This window comes from Grampus griseus (assembly GCF_964374135.1).
Source record: "Grampus griseus genome assembly, chromosome: 3".
Taxonomy (NCBI): Eukaryota; Metazoa; Chordata; class Mammalia; order Artiodactyla; family Delphinidae; genus Grampus; species Grampus griseus.
Window position 1 is genome coordinate 111,052,580 of NC_139019.1, and position 22,972 is coordinate 111,075,551.

Below are 22,972 nucleotides of genomic sequence, written 5' to 3' on the forward strand. Positions count from 1 at the left end.
TCAAATACACTCTTTGTGTGTCTATTTTTTAACAATCCTTTAAAAATGTAAAAACCATTTTTAACTCACAGACTGCAAAAACAGGTTGTAGGCTAGATTTCACCCACACACAGGCTGTAGTTTGCTATCTCTGGTACAGACAACAAATGGGGATTTATGTGAGACAGCACATGAAACTTTATTATAAAGGTAGATTTGGGACAAATAAGAGTTGAAGTAAAAGCAAACTACTGTCAAGTAATAATCTGAGCCAGAAGAGCTCACAGTAAACATGAAGAGAACACATTAAGACTACATGTGAATATAGTTAATTCTAACTGGGAAAGTAAGTAAAAAGGGAACACAAGGAGGAAAGAAAAAAAATTAGAAGACAATTAGAACAGAGTCTACCAGAACCTTATTGTTATGTCGCAGCCTCCAGTGAGCTAGGACATGAACTGCCTGCAAGTCTTTTCCAACTGAACAACCATACGTAAACTTAACTTTTAATATTAAGTGAAGAGAAACATTTAAATACACAAAAAGCAAACCATTTACTACCTACTACGTAACTTACTTTTTATTGGAAGTATCTTGCATTTGTGACTGATGCTTTCTGGGTAACGCCATACATTTTAACATTAAAGGTTAAATTATTTTTTACATGCAAGTAGTGTTTATGGTTTTCCCCACATAGGATTACTGATTATAAAAAGATGACACACCACATGGGGTTAAGTGTCTCTTTTAATAGAAAAGCCAGCAAACTGTCTAATTCTGCTTCCTCCCAAACCACAAACTGAGTGGTAAATGAGCCTCTAGCCAACATATTCAAAGCTGAGAGGATTAAAAATGCAAAAATAAGTCCTCAGATCCAATAAAGGGAGCCCTGCTACATACAGGTTAATCAATACCAGTGGACTCCAGGAAGCTGGAAGACATTCTGATAACCCCACTCTGATAACATTTACCTCAATTAGCCTTTTTCCAGTTTCCAACTCATGAATAAAAGATAATACGTTGTTAATTCTATTTCAGAAAATTTTTTGCAAGTTGTTTTATTTACAATGCCAACTTTTAAAAGTCACTAAACTAAAGTTAACTGGACAATAAACTAGGCATAAATTGCTTTACAAAAAGAGGGAAAGCCCAAAATGCCACTTTCCATAGAGAACCCACAGTTTAATTTTATTCAGAGCAAAGAATAAAGAACTTTTGATCATACTAGAAGAAACTGAGCCATAAGTTTGGAATCTGTACTGAAACTACACATGCAATGAGGACAACATTCTGCTAATACAACTGATTTGCTGCTGCATTTGTGGACTGTTTTTCTAATATTAACAATTATAAACAAAGCAGTGCAACTAGTATTTGGAACAATCCTTACAGTGTTACAGCATCAGACACAAAATTTCACTTCTCCTCACACCACTGGTTCTCTTTGCGTACCTAGAAGAAGAGACAGATATAAGGAAGTACCTTAAGTAGTCTTTTCTAAGACTACTATCTAATGATTCATCAATAGCCTGTGAGGTGGGTCAGAAGGAAATAGACGGAAAACCGGAAAAACCCAGTTAACAGTACGCTTCCAGGTTACCATTCTTTCCCTCCCCAGTTTTTTATTGTGCCCTGCCGAAATTATCAAGAAAAGCAAAGACAATGGGCAATTACAGCTTTAGTCACCAGAGACAACCTGCATCAACAAAATCATTCTGATCTATTCATTTCTTCCCCATTCACTAAGTTGCTCTGAAGTATCCTGGCACATAATCCATAGGGCCTGCTCTTCTGAAGTCAAATATTGATGGCTTACATGTAAGGTCCCAGGTGCCAAAACTAGTACCTGCTAAGGAACAAATATCAAACAGCACCTTTGGATGAAAACTAATTGTTCTTATGCTTATAAAAGAACAGTATCATCTAAGTGCTTAGACTAAGAGACAGACCAGAATATTTTTAGCATACAGAAGGTACCTATTTTCCCTCAAGTCAAGACTCCTTGATATAAATACCTCTTTTCCTAGCATGCTATGGGTTTCAGTCTCTCTTGAAAAGCATTTGATCAAGAACAAGCTGTTAGCCACCTACCTGGGCTTCCTCTTCTTCAGTAAAATCATTTTTGATATTGAATGTCTTTCGAATCTCCTCAGGAGTTTTCCCCTTGATCATATTGGCAACAGTCTTGCAGGTAACATCAAGCAGACCTTTGATGTCTAAGTAGTTTGCTGCCTGTAAAGTAATTGTTGTTTTCATTAAAGTATACTTGATGCTTTAAATTAAATCCAGAATCAGTGACTAACAATCCATATCTAACTTAGCTTAAAATACTAGTTAATTTTAAGAAATTAAATGAATAAATAAATCAAATTCTTCTGTGAAAGATTATTGTATGTCCCATTCTTTGTTATACCTCTGTAATACTGAGTCCTTGCGCTACATTCAGCAAACTACACTACCTCAAATGTCAAAGAATGGCCACTACTGGCAGTTGTGTACGCGTGCACACACACAAACACAAGTTTGTGTTTGACAAAAATATTTAAAGAATTCAGTGATTTTCCTGGTGGTCCAGTGGTTAGGACTCTACGATCTCACTGCCAAGGGCCCAGGTTCAATCCCTGGTTGGGGAACTAAGATCCCGTAAGTAGTTATAGCATTACATTTTACTGACCTTCTGATTCAACTTTTGGTTTCTTTGATTTTCTCTATTGTTTACCTGTTTTCTATTTTACTGATTTCTGCTCTTACCTTTACTACTCCCTTTCTTTGGGATGAAATTCATCTTTCATTAGTTTCTTAAAGTAAAAGCTTAGACTGCTGGGCTTCCCTGGTGGCGCAGTGGTTAGGAGTCCGCCTGCCAATGCAGGGGACGCGGGTTTGTGCCCCGGTCCGGGAGGATTCCACGGCAGCGGCTGGGCCCATGGGCCGGGGCCGCTGGGCCCGCGCGTGCTCTGTGGCGGGAGAGGCCGCAGCAGTGAGAGGCCCGCGTGCCACAAAAAAAAAAAAAAAAAGCTTAGACTGCTGATTTGAAACTTTTCTTTTTTCTTTTTTTTAAAAATATATTTATTTATTTATTTTATTTTTGGCTGCATTGGGTCTTTGCTGCTACACGTGGGCTTTCTCTAGTTGCGGCAAGTGGGAGCTACTCTTCGTTGCAGTGCATGGGCTTCTCATCGTGGTGGCCTGTTACCAAGCACAGGCTCTAGGCACGTGGGCTTCAGTAGCTGTGGCACGAGTGCTCAGTAGTTGTGGCTCACGGGCTGCAGAGCACAGGCTCAGTAGTTGTGGTGCATGGGCTTAGTTGCTCTGCGGCATGTGGGATCTTCCCGGACCAGGGATCGAACCTGTGTTCCCTGCATTGGCAGGCGGATTCTTAACCACTGTGCCACCAGGGAAGCCCCTTTCTTTTCTAATATAGGTGTTTAGGGCTATCAATTTCCCTCTAAATGCTACTTTAGCTTAATCTCACAGATTTTCGTATGTTGTGTTTCATTTCCATTCAGTTTAAAATACTAACTTTTCTTGTGATTTCTTCATTGACTCATTCTTCAGTAATCATTCTTGATTACTAAGAAATGTGTTACTTAGTTTTCAAATATTTGCAGATTTTCCAGATAGCTTTCTGTTACTGATTTCTCATTTCATTCCACTGTGATTAGAAAACATATTTTGTGTGACCTGAATCCTTTCAAATGAGACTTCTTTGTTTGTTTTGTTTTGGCCGTGCCACGCAGCATGTGGGATCTTAGTTCCCCAACCAGATATTGAACCCACACCCCCTGCAATGGAAGCGCAGGAATCTTAACCACTGGACCACCAGGGAAGTTCCCCTGTGACTTGTTTTAAGGCCCACAACATGTCTATCTTGGAAGTATACACTTGAAAAGAATATGAATTCTGCTGTCATTAGTCTTCTACATCCTTATGATTCTCTGTCTACTTGTTTTATCAATTATTTAGAGACAGGTTTTGAAATCTCTAACTATGATTGTGGATTTGCCTACTTAACCTTTAGAGTTCTATTGGTTTTTGTTTCACTTTCTGGAAGTTCTGCTTTTAGGTAGAAAAACATTTAGGATTCTTATGTCCTCGTAATAATGAACAGACCACTTTATCATTATGCAATGACCCTCTTTAATCCTGATAATATTCTTCACTCTGAAATGTACTTTAATATAGTCACTCCAGTTTTCTTTTGGTTATTATTGTTAGCATAATATTATCTTATTCCACCCTTTAAACCTAATTGTGTCTTTATATTTAAAGTGAGTTTTTTGTAGACAGAATAGCTAACTCTTTTCTATCCAATGTGATGACCTCTAACCTTTAATTGTGGTGTTTATAGACTGTTTACATTTAACGTGGTTATTGATACATGGATTTAAATATAGCATTGCAGAGTTTAGAGTTAAAATTCAGTATCAATGAATTTAACAAATTTAACTCTATGAAAAGTGCTAAAGGTATGGACTAGAAATATCTTATACTATGCATTAAAAACATACCAGTATAAGCTCAAAAAGTGTTCCTTGGTCAACTTTCAGGAATTCTTGATCCCAAACAGGGATATCATCTGTTCGCTTTTCTTTGTTCTCATCATCCTCAGGAGGAGGAGGATCATCCTTGTGGTGGGTGCACCACTGAATGACCTACAACAACAAAAGTTCATTCCTATATGGCATTTTATAACAAGGTACTTCGTTCCACTGCTGGGGCAAGGTTATTCCTATACGGGGCTAAGAACTAACTGTAAGTCAACTTGAATAGTAAAGTTAGTAGCCCAGCTTGAAAAGCACAACCCTAGAGTTCATGGAAGATCTTAGATAACAGCGAACCATGAAGACAGATTACTATACTTGACCATACTAATAAAGCTCCTGTGCAAAAAAACACATTAAGTCAGACAGGACAATGACTGGGAAATACCTGCAACATGTACATGCCAGCAATGGATTACCTTATAAAATATAAAATCTTAACAATCTCTACACAGAAATGGGCTAAAGATATGAACAGGCAATTTACAAAATATATCTGAATATGAATAGTCTAAAAGGAGGAAATACTCAGCCTCATTAAATGCAAAATTAACACTACAGATACTACTTTAGACTGTACCCCCAAAAGATAAATAAAAATCAAGATGTCGATACTAATCATTGGCAACAGTGTGAGGATAACATGAACTTTTCTACTATAGAGTGTAAACTGGTATAATCCCTTTGAAAAGTAACCTAGGAGTACCCAGGGAAGCTGAATATGTGCATACACTATCACCAAGCAATTCTAAACACCCTAGACACATGCACAACACTACCCAGTATAAGAACAATGCAGGCAAAGCCCAAAGTTCCCTTAGTAATGGAATGAACACATTAAAGTTTCTAGAAGCTGATTAGCTAGACTGTGCACCATCATACAGACCACAATCTACACTGAAAGTGTTAAGTTACAGAATCTAGGTGGTAGGAAAATGGGTGTTTGCTGTATAATTTAACTTTTCTGTATGATTAACTTTTTTTTTTTAATATTATAATGTTGGGGGAATAAACAATGCTGAGAGAAAATGGGAGAACTGAGAAATCATACTATAAGGATACAAAAAAGGGAAAGAACTACTTCTAGAAGAAAAAGCCAAGCATAAAGGGCTTTAATTAAATAGCTTTTTAAGAAGTATTCCAGGGCTTCCCTGGTGGTGCAGTGGTTGAGAGTTCGCCTGCCGATGCAGGGGACACAGGTTCGTACCCTGGTCCGGGAAGATCCCACACGTCACGGAGTGGATAGGCCCGTAAGCCATGGTCGCTAGGCCTGCACGTCTGGAGCCTGTGCTCCGCAACCAGAGAAGCCACGTCAGTGAGAGGCCCGCGTACCGCAAAAAAAAAAGAAGTAGTATTCCAGTAGTATAAGAAAGAAACCAGGGCTTCCCTGGTGGCGCAGTGGTTGAGAGTCCGCCTGCCGATGCGGTGGACACGGGTTTGTGCCCTGGTCCAGGAAGATCCCACATGCCGCAGAGCGGCTTGGCCTGTGAGCCATGGCTGCTGAGCCTGCGCGTCTGGAGCCTGTGCTCCGCAACGGGAGAGGCCATAACAGTGAGAGGCCCGCGTACCGCAAAAAAAAAAAAAGAAAAAAAGAAACCTATGAGTAACATATGGCATTTAAAAAGTCTTAAAAGGCTATATAGGGTTTCCCTGGTGGTGCAGTGGTTAAGAATCCGCCTGCCAATGCACGGGACATGGGCTAGAGCCCTGGTCCAGGAAGATCCCACATGCCGCGGAGCAACTAAGCTGGTGTGCCACAACTACTGAGCCCACACACCTAGAGAGCCCACATGCCACAACTACTGAGCCCGTGTGCCACACCTACTGAAGCCCGCGAGCCACAACTACTGAGCCCGTGAGCCACAACTACCGAAGCCTGCCTGCCTGGAGCCCGTGCTCTGCAACAAGAGAAGCCACCGCAATGAGAAGCCCGTGCACCGCAAGGAAGAGTAGCCCCTGCTCGTCACAACTAGAGAAAGCCCGCGTGCAGCAACGAAGACCCAACGCAGCCAAAAATAAATAAAAAATAGTAATAAAAAAAGGAGATCTAACTAGATAAAAATATAAAGCTGTGAATTGACCTAAGACAAGCAAAGTGGTAAAAACTACATAAAGAACTCGTATAAAAAGCCTATTAAGACTACAAAATGGATGAACCTTGAAAACATTACGCTAAGCGAAATAAGCCAGACACAAAAGAATATCCTATGATCCCATTTTTTATAAGATAGCCCAGTATAGTCAAAGTCACAGAGACAGAATACAGAATAGTGGTTACAAGGGGCTTTTTACCCGGACTAGGGATATTAAAAAGACTGGTAATAGCCAATCATGGTAAGAATATGGAAAAATATGCAATGCAGCTGTATCTCATGCCAGGGTCAAGAGAAAGCATAAAATGCAACTGCATATGGTCAATGACTCTGAAAATTCCTCAGGAAGGGGCCAACTGGAAACGACCATTCCCATCTCTAAGCCTAGCCAGTCTTCCCCACAATGTGGAAACTGGCTGCTGTTTCTTCAGAACAGCATTCAGTTAAACAGCTGGCTCTATTAAGGAGCCATATGCTCTGAAACACTAAAATCCTATTCAATGTAGAGGGCTGGGGAATTCCCAGGTGGTCCAATGGTTAGGACTCGGTGCTTTCACTGCCACGGGCCCAGGTTCAATCCCTGGTCGGGGAACTAAGATCCCTGCAAGCCACGCACAGTGCAGCCAAAAAAATAATAATATGTAGAGGGCTGTTTATGCTTAGACACAGGGTAAGGTGATCAACTAAAAAAAAAAGAAACAAACCAAAAAAAGCACATATCTTGTTCTCAAACTCCTTTTTTTTTACATTATTTTCATTTTTGGCTGCATTGGGTCTTCGTCGCTGTGTGTGGGCTTTCTCTACTTGCGGCGAGCAGGGGCTACTCTTCGTTGTGGTGCGCGGGCTTCTCATTATGGTGGCTTCTCTTGTTGTGGAGCACGGGCTCTAGGCGCGTGAGCTCAGTAGTTGTGGCTCGCGAGCTCTAGAGCACAGTCTCAGTAGTTGTGGTGCACGGGCTTAGTTGCTCCGTGGCATGTGGGATCTTCCTGGACCAGGGCTCGAACCCGTGTCCCCTGCATTGGCAGGCGGATTCTTAACCACTGACCACCAGGGAAGTCCCTCAAACTCCTTTTGAGGCATACCATTCAGTAGACAAGCAATACAAAAAAACTCCCCTTTTTGCTAAGCACATACCATTATATTTCAATAATTTAAATGTGTTAATGAAAAAGACTAGACAACTTAAATATTCACAGGGCCTGGTTAAACTAAAATAAATATCTTAGTCATAATCTTACTATATAGTTACTGTTTTTGTTTTGTTTTGTTTTTAAGGAAGCTATCTATATATCAATTAGAAATATCACCAGGAAATTGTTAATGAGAAAAAGGATATATACATATATATATATATATATATATATATATATATATATAAGGGTATAGTTGCTACCTTACCTTTTTTAATATTGCTGCATTAACATTTGGCAAGGGGACTGGATCATCATCTCCTTCATCATCCATTCCCAAATCTAAGTAAACCAGAAGAGAGTTGCCATTATTTTCTAGCCCCATTATAACAACCAGGCTGTTTCAAACAAGTAACTTGTAAGACATGTTATCTGAAAGACTATAAAAAGTACTTTACTAAGAATAGTTCTCTTGAAAGTATTTAAAACCGGCAGTTCCTAGCAACAGCTCCATGAACCACCCAAAACTATATAAAAATGTGTGAGAAGACAAATACAGGATTATATAAAAAGAGTTTTCTTAATTAGGAGGAAAAGTGATTTAATAAGTGGGATTGAGATAACTGGGCAACCACCTGGGAAAAAATTAAAGCTAGACGCTTACCCTTACTCTTTATACCAAACTCTCAGGAAAATAAAACAATGTGAGGTATTGCAGAAGTAACAGAATCTCAATCTATTAAAATTTGAAGCCCAAAAATGTATATATACACACACAGACACACACAACAGATCGTGCAGCCACTGACAAAAAACAAGGCAGGCAGCTCCATACATACTGGTATGATTTCAAGATTAAAGTTTTTAAAAGCCAAGTATAAAAGGTAAGTGTTACCTGAATAAAAATGGGAATATACTTATATTTATATTTAAAATATCTTCAAAAGGATATACAAGGAATTGTTAATATTATGTCCAAGGTAGTTAATGAGAACATGGGTTGAGAGACGTAGTTTCAACATATATCCTTTAGTGTTATTCATCACATACATACTACTTATAATTTTGAATATATAGGTTTCTCTAATAAAAAGTCCTAACTTTTAGACTATCAAAGTGGTTGCTGAGCTCCAAAGAGAAAACTTAAAATCCGCATGTTACTTAAAGATTCTAAATAAGAGTATTTTTCAAACCAAATGGGTCCATCCTTCAGTTTCTACAGGACTAAAAAAGAGCTGCCAAAGACACTTATGTAACAGAAGTACCAAGATCAGGGGTCAAAAGTACTGCATTGCTATACTGGTTGTAGCACAGCACCAGTTACATTGACATGGTTAAGTGCTGAGGCATACATTTGAGTCCCTAATATATAGCTGTGCTAGGCAGGGAAGAATCAGCAATGAATACAGGAGGATGGGAGGAACTGTTGCAACTTTAGATAGAGTTGCTCAGGATGCCTCACAGAGAAGATGACATTTTAATTAAAATTCTAAAGGAGAGAACACCTAAGCAGAGGAAATGACAAATGCAAAGGCCTTCTGATAGTGTCCTAAAAACACTAAGGAATCTAGTGTTACAAGAGCAGAGTTAGCCAGGTTGAAAGGAGAAGACAGGGCCCTAATAGGGCCTTCTGCAATTTGGCTACTATATTGGTAAGAGATAGCAGAGAGCAGGAGGGGAAAGAGGGAAACCAATTATGAGGCTAGCAATGACCCAGGCAAGTACAAGTGGCTTGTACAAGGTATATAGCTATGGAAGAAGAAATAGTCCAATTCTGTATGCATTTTGAAGTGAGAGGCAACAGGATTTGCCAACAGATGGAAAGCAGAATGTGAAAGGAGTTAGCGACGGCTAAGGCTTATAACATGAGGAACCAGACGGATGGAGCTGCCATTGGAGTTGCCACTAATTGATATGGGGAAAGTTGACAGAGAACTTGTTTTAGAGGGCAGGGAATCAAGAATTCTAGTTTGGGGACTTCCTTAGTGGCACAGTGGTTAAGAATCCACCTGTCAGTGCAGGGAACACAGGTTCAAGCCCTGGTCCAGGAAGATCCCACATGCCGCGGAGCAACTAAGCCCATGAGCCACAACTACTGAGCCCGCGCGCCCCAACTACTGAAGCCCACGCACCTAGAGCCCGTGCTCTGCAACGAGAAGCCACTGCAATGAGAAGCCTGTGCACCACAAAGAAGAGTAGCCCCCGCTCGCTGCAACTAGAGAAAGCGCGCACGCAGCAACGAAGACCCAACGCAGCCAAAAATAAATTTAAAAAAGAAAACAATTCTAGTTTAATAAGTTTGAGATATCTATTAGATATTCAATGGTTGACCAAGAAGTTAAATATGCAAGTCTAAAAATCAAAAGAAGAGATTAGAACTGTAGGTAAGTTTGGGAAATGATGTATAAATGATTTATAACACTATGATTCTAGCTGAGGGACTGACTGAGTATTGATACAGTGAAGAGGTACAATGATTAAGCAAACTCCCGGGAACTGAAGGCTTTAAAGATGGGGAGAAGGCTTTAAAGATGGGGAGACAGGTTGTCAGTGAGCTAAGTATTAAGTATCCTGAAAGCCAAATGTAGAAGGGACTGATCTACTGTCAAAGGCTATCAGTAAGTCTAGATGAGAAATGAAACAATGCACTTGACAACCTGGAGATCAATGAGTTTAACAAGCTTCTCCAGTGAAGTGGTAAAGATGAGAGTATATTCAAAAAGTATTCTATTTTCCTGTATGGGTACATTCACTCATCTCCCCTCTATTCCTCCCCACCAATGCCTTTACCTGATCCCATCTTTGCTGAGAGTAAAACTATAAAATGACAATATTTCAATTTGGATCAAGCCACTTATGCTTTTCTTGAACTAGTATGAAGTATTTTTAACTCAGAGGGCAGAAAAAGAAGTTATACTATGGAAAATACGTGTGTTTGGGGAAATGAACAGATTAGAGGAAATGAAATACAGAAGACCAGCTTGTTTAGATACAAATGTTATTTGGAAGAAGGCTTAAGTCACATTAAAAATAAGGGCCTTACAGTTGTAAAGGATCACTTCTCCAGCATTTAAACCGAGGATTTGAAATGGTTTTTGCTTTTAGACTAAATGCACAAGTACCAACAGTCATTCCTTTAAGCTATTTAGTTTCAAGGACTTCTGAAAGACACCTGTATCCTGATACCACAACCTGGACCTGAAGAAATGAGTCAATCCATGTGTACACATGCCAAGATTTTCACTTCTGATTGTCCACTGATTAGAAGATTTTATTTCAATACACTCCAGTCTTCAAGAGGCTAGAATTCTATATAAACCACTGGTACTTAAGACAAAGCCATTCACCTCTGATGCCCAAAGCTATGAAAGGAAAGAAACATTTTAATTGTTGCTATCTATCATCCACTTGCTTCAGTGATCAAAGTTGGCAGAAAACCTTCAAGCAGCCCTATGTTCCTACACTGGCAAATGCTTCTTTGAAGCAGCACAGGAGAGATTAGTGTGCCAGGCACCAACTAAGATGAAATAAAGCAAGTATTCAGGCAGCAATTTTGTTATCAGTTTCTACATCTTCTAGATAAAGCCTTACTCACCTGCCTTTAGGGACACCTGGATAACTTTCACACTCTTTTATCAGTGACCATACTATAGTTCTTCATTCAACACGTACTTGATGAACAGTGACTGTGGGTTGTACCAAGGGGTTTACAACTTAATAAAAGTAATCTATGTAAGTCATCAGGGTGCAGGACTGTAAGTGCCACATAACTGGTGTCAATTACCCAAAACAACTTTATGTTCAGCTTTTATTTTCTATTAGAAACGAGGAAAATAACTAAAAAGAAAACCGAAAAGAATATGTTCAGCTTTTATTTTCTATTAGAAAACAGAAGACAAACCTGCAGGTCAGCTTCTGCCTCTACCACACCTAATACTTGCTGTTAGAAGTCTTCTAACTTATTATCCCTGAAATCCTAAGTGACCAGTCTGCAGTATATGAATCTGATAATCACTCTGGTCACTTCAAAATGCCTCCCTTTTCCCTTGGCTTCCTACTCCACATATTCTCTACTTCTGACTTCACTCGTAACAGCCCATCCTGCCCCAACATGGCCACCTGCCAAGCTCATTTACTTCCATATATATATATATATATATATATATATATATATATATATATACTCCTATAACCCACCATACAAAGTCAGTCTATCCCCAGCAGCCTACAACTCAGGGACCAAGATCCACATACTCAACTGACTAGTAGCTTATTACAAAGATCTTTTGAGAGAATCTCTAACATACACAACATGTTCAAGCTCAAAGTCATTTTCTTTCCATTCCTCTCAAACTTGTTGCTCAGCTCTATCAACTACAAGTATCACAATCACAACCCCAATTAAAAACCTCAATTTCTTTTAAACACATCCTGTCTACTTTACCTCAGAATGATCTCCCAAAACATCTTAATTTTACTAGATTTGAAATATCACCTCACTAGTACTACACACTGCACTCTCCACAAGCCTAAAGAATAACATCAGCCAACAAGTTCCCATAGCACCACTTGGCACAATTTTATTAATGCACTAATTATACCATGTGACCATTAGCCTTGTTTGGTGTCTATCTCCCTGCCTAGTTTATAAATCCTTCAAGAGCAAAGACCACTTCTCACTTACCTTCTTTTCACCGGCACCAGGACTTATTCTTTGCCTGCCTTTCTGCTCTCACTGAACACTGACTACTATATCTCCTGCTAATGCTTGGCATACAACTCTTTAATTAAATATCTATAAGCTACAGATAAACAAAAACTTTTGATATTTGAATGCACTCAGCCCTCCGTATCTGCAGGTCCCACATCCTTGGATTCAAACCGTGGATAGAAAGTATTAAAAAATAAAAATTTTTAAATTCCAGAAAGTTCCAAAAAGCTAAAATTTGAATTTACATAGCATTTATGGTGTTATTAGGTATAAAAATCTAGAGATAATTTAAAGTATAAGGGAGAATGTATGTAGGTTATATGCAAATACCACCCCATTTTATGTTATTTGAGTATCCATGGATTTTGGTATCCATAGGGGGTCCTGGAACCAATCCCCTGCAGATATGGAGACAAATGTACTGAAGAACATTCTTATTACTACTGTTTTTTTTCCACCAATTCTAGAAACTGATTTGTAAGTCTCCATATACTGTTAATGTCTACCAACCCACTGATAATACTAATTAGAGATCCAGGGCTTCCCTGGTGGTGCAGTGGTTAAGAATCCACCTGCCAACGCAGGGGACGTGGGTTTGAGCCCTGGTCCAGAAAGATCCCACATGCCGCGGAGCAACTAAGCCCGTGCGCCACAACCACTGAGCCTGCGCTCTAGAGCCCACGAGCCACAACTTCTGAAGCCTGTGCGCCGAGAGTCTGTGCTCTGCAACAAGAGAAGCCACCGCAATGAGAAGCCCGCGCACCACAAGGAAAAGTAGCCCCGACTCGCCGCAACTAGAGAAAGCCCGCGCGCAGCAACGAAGACCCAACTGAGCCAAAAAGTAATTAATTAATTTAAAAAAAAGAAGAGAGAGAGATCCATGTTAACTAGTAAAAGTTTCAAAACGTTTCAGGACCTGTTTTCTTGCCTTCCTTCTTTGATGCACTGCATACATGCTTTGCAGCAGTTTCAGAGGAATGACAAAACAGACAAAAGGGAAGACTTGGTTAAAAAAAAAAAAAAAAAGAAAGAAACAGACATCTACTCAGTTTACAATCTACTCAGCTTACTCCGGCTGTTGAAACAAGGTGTTCTATTTAGCTACCATATATAAGGTATCTCTTTTCCAAAGGCTTTACTTTTTGTCATTAGAAATTACGAACGCAAATTTACTTGAAAGAGAAATGGGCCATTGTCTGAGGTTTGGAAGTCATTTCAGTATTAGCTTATGGTATTATCTACCTAATAAGGGAAAAAACTCAGTAATTCAGAAAATGCAGAAAAAACTGACCTGTACCAAAAACAATGCAGTTAATACTTTAAAGAAAAAAAGTAAACTTTACCCCTTCATACCCCTGAGAGTTTTCTGACACTGTTACTTCTGTAGATTTGATGTTCACAGGTTATATCAAGCTACTCATTTCTTTCCCTTTCCTCTGACCCACGTTTTCTAATAAACTTACCTTCCAACATGGTCTTAATAGTCACAGATTGTTTCGCAATTTCAACATCAACTTCAAATATCTCTCCATCAGAACTCTGCAACTTAATTGAAGGCATCTAAAAAAAGGTATTATATTGAATTTGAAATTTAAGAGATATTACTTCTATACAAACTACATTTCAAACTACAGTCTGTTAGACACCTTCTAACTTATTAACCGTAAAACCCTAAGGACCTATAGTATATAACCCTATAAAACACTAAGTGATTATTCACATGCTAGCACACAAGTGTTTCTATAAAAATTCTGTGAAAGTATAACTCCTAGGAACAGAAGCTTTTAAAGCCTGCCCTACTGAATTCATTACTAGTGTAAGTTTTAGAATTAACACTTTATATTTTTGATGCAAACTGTATCTAAAATGGACTTATTCTTTGCCCACCTTTCTGCTCTCACTGAACACTGACTACTCCACCTGCAAACCTGAGGGAGGTGAGTCCAAAATAAACAAAGCTACCCAGATAAGATAGTAATTTTCCCACAGTGAGACTTACCAGTGAAAAATGAGTTCAAATCCAAAGAGTAGATCAGGATATACTTATTTATGTTTGGATCAATGCAAGACCATACACAAAAGAATAAAATATTTTAAGGATAAGCATATGTTGTAAACCTAGTAAATTTCAGAGTCCTTTTTACCTTTCATTATTGACTGTCCAGGTGTCCAAGTTTGAGATCTCCTGCCAAAGTCCTCATAGTAATAACCTATTACTTGCGCCAAAAATGTATTTATTAACTCAGATTAATTATGAGTCATTAGGAAAAAGACACCTCTTACATAAAAGTTAATTAAGCAATTAACTTCAAAAGACTTGAGTTTTGGCAAAAAAACCAAAACAAAAAAACACCTCTTTAAAATTAAAAGTTCTAAGCTTCTAAGCCAGCAATTTCTTACCATATTCAGATTCTTGGGGGAGTGGCGCAGGGGAGGGGGGACGGCAACAATACCTGACTGTAAAAATTCAAAACCTCTTTAAATTTCAAGTATAGATTTTTTAAAGGTCCATCATAATCCTGCGATGTCGTTATAACTTAAAAACATAGAATTTGGCATTTAAAACACTGATCGAACCTTTTTAGGTCCCAAGACTTAAGACCCATTAAATCAGCTAAAATATTCATTCTGCTTTCCCCAGACAACTGTCTCCATTTCCCAAACAACAAGTTGTTAAGGCAAGGAAGCAAAAAGGTAAAGCTGTTTTAAAAGCAGCCATTTAAATATCCAGCTCTCACCCATCCATGGGTGGAGAGAATCAGATTTCATTTTACAGTTCACAAATATGTCTGCTTTTCCGTGTTGCTCAGTACTTGCCAATAATGCAGTTGTCCTGCTCCATGGAGAAAGACCCAGAGCAGAGAACCTTCTCTGTGACAAGGCAATAACAAAAGGTATCCCCAAAAGAAATATTTTAACGTGAGCTCAATTTTTAATTACGAAACATTCTATGATCTTTTTATGTTCCACAGTACTGGAGCGAACATTATAGAATCAAGAGTCTGGCAACACAGTTGATAAAATTACTTTTAAGCAAGACGAACATTTCATATTTCAAATAACTTTTGATAAACAGCAAGATCTGCTTAGTCATAGTCAAATTCGTCTATTAGGTTACTCCTACGGGAGCTGAGATCTTAATAAATAGCAGAGAAACCATCGGTTAATCTGTAATTCGATGCACTTTGTAACGCTAAACTTGGTACTCAAAGACAACTTTTTTAGTGTTATACAGCTGGAATTCAGAGCAAATTTTCGTATAATGATGGGTGAAATTTTGTTTGACATGCTTTCAAGACCATTCCTTCAATTCCTTATGCTCCAGTACTTGTAAATCACTGAGTGGGTTCTGTCAACACCATAAAGGAAAAAAACCTGTTTTAAGTGACCCGAAATTCTGACACCTCTTTTTAGAGGGTAGAGTGAAATCTGCGTTGCTCTATGACACAGAAACATTCTACTGTAACGCTCTGATGAAAAAAATCATGACCCAAAACCTAAACCTGAAGTCTCCATTAAAAAGTAAACCGAAGCAGGTGAATGTCCTACCCCTTCAAAAACCAGGCACCTCGAGTTAGGACTTAGAGCACCTAAAAGCCACACCACTATGACGATGGCATCTGCTATTACAACAATGGTTTCAGCAAGCCCAGGCTGTGGCAAAGTAATGGGAGAGAAATATTCCGAAGGAGCAGGCGGCTCTCTGCCAAGATTCGGACCCAGCACAGTCAGCCAGGACCGGTGACTAGCGACGCTAGATACAGGGGCGAGAAAAGGATGGGTGCCAAGAATCCTGCGCTCCCGGACTACTACCGTCACGCTTCCTCCGGACACCAAAACAACAAACACGGACACACGCCCACGCTCACGACAGCCCCGGGAACTCCATTAAAAGCCCCGCCGCCACCCTCGCCCTGGCTGCCAGTGGCTGGCAGGCTCAACGCCGAGCGAGGCCCCCGGCCCCAGCCTGGGCCCTCAGTCGAGCCCCGCCACGGCTGACGGTCGCCCCGTGAAGAGAAGGCCTAATCTCGGGTTCGGCTCGCACCTTCTCCCTCCCGCCCGCCCGGGCACCCACGGGGCGCCGTGAAGACGCGAGGCTAGAGGAGGCCTCGCCGAGTCGAGGGGCGGTGTGGGAGAACAAGGCCGACAACGGGTTCCAAAGAGCCTGAGGGAAGGCCAGGCCCAGGTGCCTCCCGCCTCCAGCAGGGCCAAAGCACCAGCGGTGCTGCCACCAGCTCGCAACCCGCGGCGCCACCGCCCCTCCCAGCTCCGTCGGCGGCTACTCACAGTGTTAGGATTCAAGGAGATGGCGGGCCAGAGGCTGAGGAGAGCAGGGCGGCGTCTGCAAAAAAAAAACACAGAAAAGCGGAGAACAAGGCCAACACTGCGGAGCGGCGCGGCGTCTACCTATATATGAGCGGGCGCAGGCGCCGAGGACCCTTGCGCCCGTCACGTCACAGAGCCGGCGGGGCTGGCCGCCGAGATCGCCTGACGACAGGCGGAGGCAGGCCGGGCGGGCCAGGCGGAGACGCGGCAGGGCGGGGCGAGGCGAGGCGAGGCGCGGCGGGCCTTGATCCTCACCCCCTCCCTCGAAAGCTAGGCTCGGTCTCCTCAAAGCGGGAACGGAGGACTGGCTGTGGTACTTCACGGCCTGCGAGGGTCCTTCAGGCGGGGGCTGTCCTAAGCTGAACTAAAGACCCCAGACCTGAAAAGCTTGGAAGCCGCGAGCGCAGGAGGAGGAGGAGGAAGGGGGAGGAAGGGGGAGGGAGGGGGAGGGAGGGGGAGGGAGGGGGAGGGGGAGGGGGGAGGGAGAGAGAGGTGTTCTCCCGCGTGTGTGTTGAGGATGGTGTTTGGGAGGGGCTACGGCTCCCTTTCAGGACGGGGAAACTGGGACTCCGAGAAAGAATGGGAGTTGGCCTTTCCAGTCAGCGCTGTGAGATTCTGCTCAGGGTCTCAGTATCCTCCCCTGAACCTAATAGGAGTTAGCTCACTCTCCACAATAATCCGTGCGGTGAAGTATCGTTACCCTTTTTTATTTGTAAGGGAACAGGTTCAGAACGGTTCAGTGGCAGAGCAAGGATTTTTTGATCCTCTTAACCCCTATTGCCTATCGTTGACTTCTGAAGAGGCCTCCAGTCCAAAGTAACAATTGTTGCAGAGAAACCCCAAGTGTATAGAGGAGGCCTCTCTCTGCCAGTGAATATCCATTCATTCAGCAGAAGTGGGGTGGGGGCGTGGAGGGGAGCGGGGCGGTGAAGAGCCACCGGGCGAGATCCTGCAGCGAACCAGGCAGCCAGGATCCAGCCTGCACAGAACTCTTGTATGGGATGCTTCCCGAGGGCTGTGTGATAGTCTCCCTAGGATGAAGCCAACCATTAAGGGAAAGGGGTTAGTCTGAAAATTCCGACCCCGCCCTCCCCCGCCCCATCCTCTCCAGTCAGAGACTGACCAGCTCTACCCTGCTCTGCTTAGGGAACATCGCCACCCCTCCCTAGGAGACGAAGGCGCCAGGCTCAGCTAACCAACAGGCACGTGATGGTATTCCTGACGCCAAAGAAACAAAAGACACTTCCACAGAGGGCCCCCTAAAGAAATCAGAGGCCTACAGCTCTTCTGGGAAGGGACTGGGCAGGGAGGCCAAGCAGCTCCTTGGGTTACCAGGTCTTTGTCTACTAGCTGTGGTATCCAGTGTCTGCCAGGTGCCACAGCTGATGACAGGAAGATGAAAGGACCTACAGCTCTCAGACTTGGTCTCACAACACCGCCCTGCCCTCAGCAGCTCAAGCTTCAGGTCTCCTCCTCAAGACCCACTGGAGCCCCTTTGCTCCCCAGCCTATGGCATACAAGGTGGCACCTTGTAAAGTCTTGCTGAGCATCGTAAGCAGTGCCACATCGCACATCTAGCCTGAGGGTCTAGCACGGGGCCTGGCATAAACTAGGTGTATGTTTTTTCCACACGTCTGTGGTCCCCCAATATTAGAGTCACCAAGAGCTTCTTGTTTTCAAAAAGCACATTTTATTTACTCATGCAGCTATTGTACGCATAGATTATCTCAGGAAAGATACACAAGTAATTTTTGGCCTCAGGGGAGGGGAACTAGGTGACTGGAGAAGAGGGCTGGGGTGATTTTTCACTTTATACCCTTTCTACCTTTTGGATTTTGATCCATATGTATGTATTACCTATTCAAAATTTTCTTTACTTCAAAAAAATTGGCATCAGGTCAAGAAAAATACAGATTCTTGGGCCCGCTCTTAATGTAATGAATCAGACTCCCTGGGGGCAGGCTTTTCTGCCTTTGAACAGGTTCCCCCAAGTGATTCTTAAACCCAGGGTAAGTTGAGAAACCACTATAGTAGCACTGCCAAGAAGGGGCCAGCAGTGTCTGTCAAAGGTGACCCATTTAGATTCACACTTTCTGAATCCACCATACCCTCCACTCAGGAGACACAAGACAGTTGCAAGACTGCAGGGTGCGGGCTGGGGAACATGCATCCCCACTCATTTATCCGTAATCACCAGCCCAGGTCAAAAAGGACTGGCCCCGACAGAGTCCCCTTGGTATGTGGGTGTGGGTGTGTTTTTTGAGGGGGTGGGGAGGCGGTGGTTCTACTGATCCTGGAGCTAGCCCTAAGAAGGCTGAGGTCTCATCCTTACTTCAGTCACTCCACACACCATGTGATCAAACTCCTTGTGCTATAGAGGAAGAAAATAAAATCAAAGAGAAGGGACTTTTCCAGTGTCACAAAGCCATTGCAGAGCAGGGCTGAGGTTCCAGCCCCAGCTCTGCTTCTGCAACCACAGCCGAGATACTGAATTTTAGCCCCATCCCTCAAATGCCAGGAATATTTTCTGATTAACTATTTCCAGCATACTACCTCCAGGGGAGCTAAACTCCTGGGATTCAAGCAGTCCAGGTGGGAAAATCTGGTTTTTATGGTGAATTCATTTCCAGAGATGATCACCCTTTGTAAATAGAGTTTCACTGATGTAAAGGGCTCACAGGAGCATTCCTATGAGGACCGGCCCTCGCGGTGGATCTAAAATCAAACTTTGCTGCCCAGAATTCAGTCACACTCCGTTTGTCAGGCGCTTACCCATGGAAAAGACCTCAGGCTCTGGATGTGTGTTCCAGCCCATAGGACAGCATGTAAGCTAAGAAGTAATCCAGTCTACATGGTCGGAGATCTCCTGGCTGTACTCTCCTGCTGTGTCAACTTTCTCAGTCTTTCTCCCCTGATACAGTGGTAAGCACAGTGACTGTTATATGATCTTGGGCAACTTATTTCACCTCTCTGAGCCTCACGTTCCTCTGCTTAGCCACTCCTTCTTCCCTTTTGTCAAACTCTAAGCCTTCCATCTAAAATCAGACTACCTATTACTCCAGAGGAGAGAGTGCTGAATGCAAAGAATAAAGAGTGAAATTCTTGGATCTTGATTAGCAAAATGCTCTCTTGAAACCCAAAGCTTTTTTTTTTTTTAAATAAATTTATTTATTTTATTTATCTTGGCTGCATTGGGTCTTCATTGCTGCACGCGGACTTTCTCTAGTTGTGGCGAGAGGGGGCTACTCTTCGTTGCAGTGCATGGGCTTCTCATTGCGGTGGCTTCTCTTGTTGCGGAGCACAGGCTCTAGGTGCGCGGGCTTCGGTAGTTGTGGCACACAGGCTCAGTAGTTGTGGTTCGCGGGCTCTAGAGCGCAGGCTCAGTAGTTGTGGCACACGGGCTTTGTTGCTCCGTGGCATGTGGGCTCTTCCCAGACCAGGGATCAAACCCGTGTCCACTGCATTGGCAGGCGGATTCTTAACCACTGCGCCACCAGGGAGGTCCCCCAAAGATTTTTAATGCAAGAAGTTTTTTTGAGCAGTGAAAGTCCAAGAGGCTGAAGGACTCATATCTTAAATTTTACATCAGCAACAGCATAGTGAGGAAGAAGGTATGACGACACCAGAGCTAGTTTTCTAAAACACTGGGGGTAGGGAAAAAATCAAGGCAAAGTGAGCATTGCAGTTAGCTACTGCGGTGGGCCTCTTAGAAGGGACTCTCTCTCACTCCCTCCCCTGATCCCCTCTACCCAGGAATAGGGAGAGATTAGGACCTCCAGAAAGGTTTGGGAGCTCCGAGAGTGAAGAGAATCTGTGCCTTGGTCTGTGAGTAAGGTCTAAAGTCTTCCATGATGAGAAAGTATGGCAGCAGTGAAGCAGAAATGGCACCTGGGTGTGCCTAGGCAAGTGGGCCTGGGAGCATCTCAGGCTGGTGAGGAGCATTGAAGTATGTCCTGAGACCCTAAAACAGCATGGAAGTTGCTCAAAGAGGGGCTAGATAAGCAGCAAGGGGCTTGTGGGATGTAATAAACGGAATCAAATGAACCTAGAAGAATCTGGACAGTCCAAGCCAGAGACTATGGCACAAACACGGACATCCGTGGGCACAGCAGAAATCAAGGATGACAGTTCACAACTGGCAGGGGTCAAGTCTACCTGCCTTCCTGAGTAGTAGAGGAAGATGGATGATGACCAAGAGCCAGACAATCTCCAGCCCCCTCAACTCCCACTCCATGCCATGATCATATAAGCTCAGACTGTAGTTTTGACCCTGGATAGCAGAAGAGGGACAAAACCCTCAACTTGACTGAGTGTACCCCTGAAATGACAGTGATCATACAACCACTTGATTGAAGTGACCAGATTATATTTTTGCTATCATCTGGAAATAGGTACTATAGAAAGTAAAAGAGCTATAATATTCGCACACCCTAATTTTCTGACTTTAAAATTTCATACAGCCATGGTGCAAAGGAATCATATAGACCTGCTGCTGCCCACTTGCTGCTCACATCTGTGTGATCTGGGTGGGATGTGTGGCTTCCCCTCTCTAACCCCAGTCTCCTTGTCTGTAGAATGGGGCTTATAGCAATACCTACCTCACAGGATTTTTGTGAAAATTATTTCAATCACTAGAATGGCTAAACTTAAGAGTGACAATACCAAGTGTTGACAAGGATGTGGAACAACTGAAACTCTCACATGTTGCTAGTGGGAGTACAAATTGGTGTATTTCAGAAAATTGACAGTATCTACTAAAACTAAACATGCATATACCCAGTGGCTCAGTAATCCCAACTCTGGACTAATCCCCAACAGGGATAAGTCCTCATATCCATAAAATATGTTTAAGAATGTTCCCAGTAACTTTATTCATAAGAGAAAAAAACTAGAAGTAACAAATCCATCAAATGTAAAATGAAAAAATAAATTGTCATATATTCATACAATGGCATACTAAACAGCAATGAAAAGGAAACTATGGATATGACCATGGATGTATCTCACAATGTTGAGTGAAAGAAGGTAGACACAAGAGTACTTATGAGTCCATAGAAATTAAAATCAAAAACTAGTGTAGGTTAGAGAAGATAGAATAATAGTTCCCTTTGCCAGGGAGGCAGGTATCAAAGAGGGAAGCTCTGGGATGCTGGCGATTCCCTATCTTGATCCAGGTGGTAGTTTCACGGGTGTATGCACATATAAAAATTCACTGAGCTATAATCATTTGTGTACTGCCTACAAGTCATAACTCAGTTTAAAAAGCAGGGAGTGTAGGGCTTCCCTGGTGGCGCAGTGGTTGAGATTCCGCCTGCCGATGCAGGGGACACGGGTTCATGCCCCGGTCCGGGAAGATCCCACATGCTGCGGAGCGGCTAGGCCCGTGAGCCATGGCCACTGAGCCTGCGCGTCCGGAGCCTGTGCTCCGCAACGGGAGAGGCCACAACAGTGAGAGGCCCGCGTACCGCAAAAAAAAAAAAAAAAAAAAAGCAGGGAGTGTAAAACTGGATGTTAATTAGCATGATTCCAGGGTCAATTCCAGAAGGAACTTTGAGCCCCTGTAGCCTCTCCTTCACATGGCTGCCCAACCCTCCACAGCCAAGGCTGCAGGAGTAAAGAAAGACATTGGGAGGGAAGGCGGGGATTGTTGCAAGGCCCCTGAGCCTTATCTGCTCAGGGAAGAAGAGTCTAACTGAGGCCTTAGACAACACTGCAGAAAGGGCCCCTCATCAGCTTCCTTGCTTCTATCACAGCCAGCCAGTGCACTGCACCCCCCACCCCTGGTGGGCTATGGACCCACCCTCTGAAAGCTGCCATGGAAGCTCTAGGCAGAAGGGGCCTCCAACCTAAACGGTGCAGGAGAAAACTTCCTGACCCATATCTGTACCCAGCACCATCAGACAGCTGTGGGCCCAGGCTAGATTGGAGGGTTGTCAAGCCAGAGTGACCTGCCCACGAGATGGAGATGGGTTATGCAACCTGCCCCAGCCACATAGCAGGGAAGTGGGGAGGTGGGATTTGAACCTAGATCTGACCGACTCAAAGTCACCGACGGAAGAATCAAAGCTTCCCAGAAGAACTTGGGCTATTCTCTGTTCCACCCCCTCTCCCAGAGGGAAAGTCTATGGAGATACATGGGTGCCCCCTGTGGGCTCAGAGTGGCCAGGATGGACCCAGCAAAGGCAGGCACAG

At 42.8% G+C, this 22,972-nt stretch overlaps 1 protein-coding gene across 1 annotated transcript; it reads right to left on the minus strand.

The window, feature by feature from the left end:
• Nucleotides 1-544: 544 nt before the first annotated feature.
• On the minus strand, nucleotides 545-16,895 carry SKP1 (S-phase kinase associated protein 1). Its single transcript, XM_082652405.1, has 6 exons — nucleotides 16,742-16,895; nucleotides 13,918-14,014; nucleotides 8,012-8,085; nucleotides 4,488-4,631; nucleotides 2,071-2,211; nucleotides 545-1,431 (listed from the first exon to the last, which is right to left on the minus strand). The coding sequence occupies exons 2-6, from the start codon at nucleotides 14,012-14,014 to the stop codon at nucleotides 1,396-1,398; spliced, it is 492 nt and encodes a 163-aa protein (XP_082508531.1). The 5' UTR covers nucleotides 16,742-16,895; the 3' UTR covers nucleotides 545-1,395.
• Nucleotides 16,896-22,972: the final 6,077 nt, after the last annotated feature.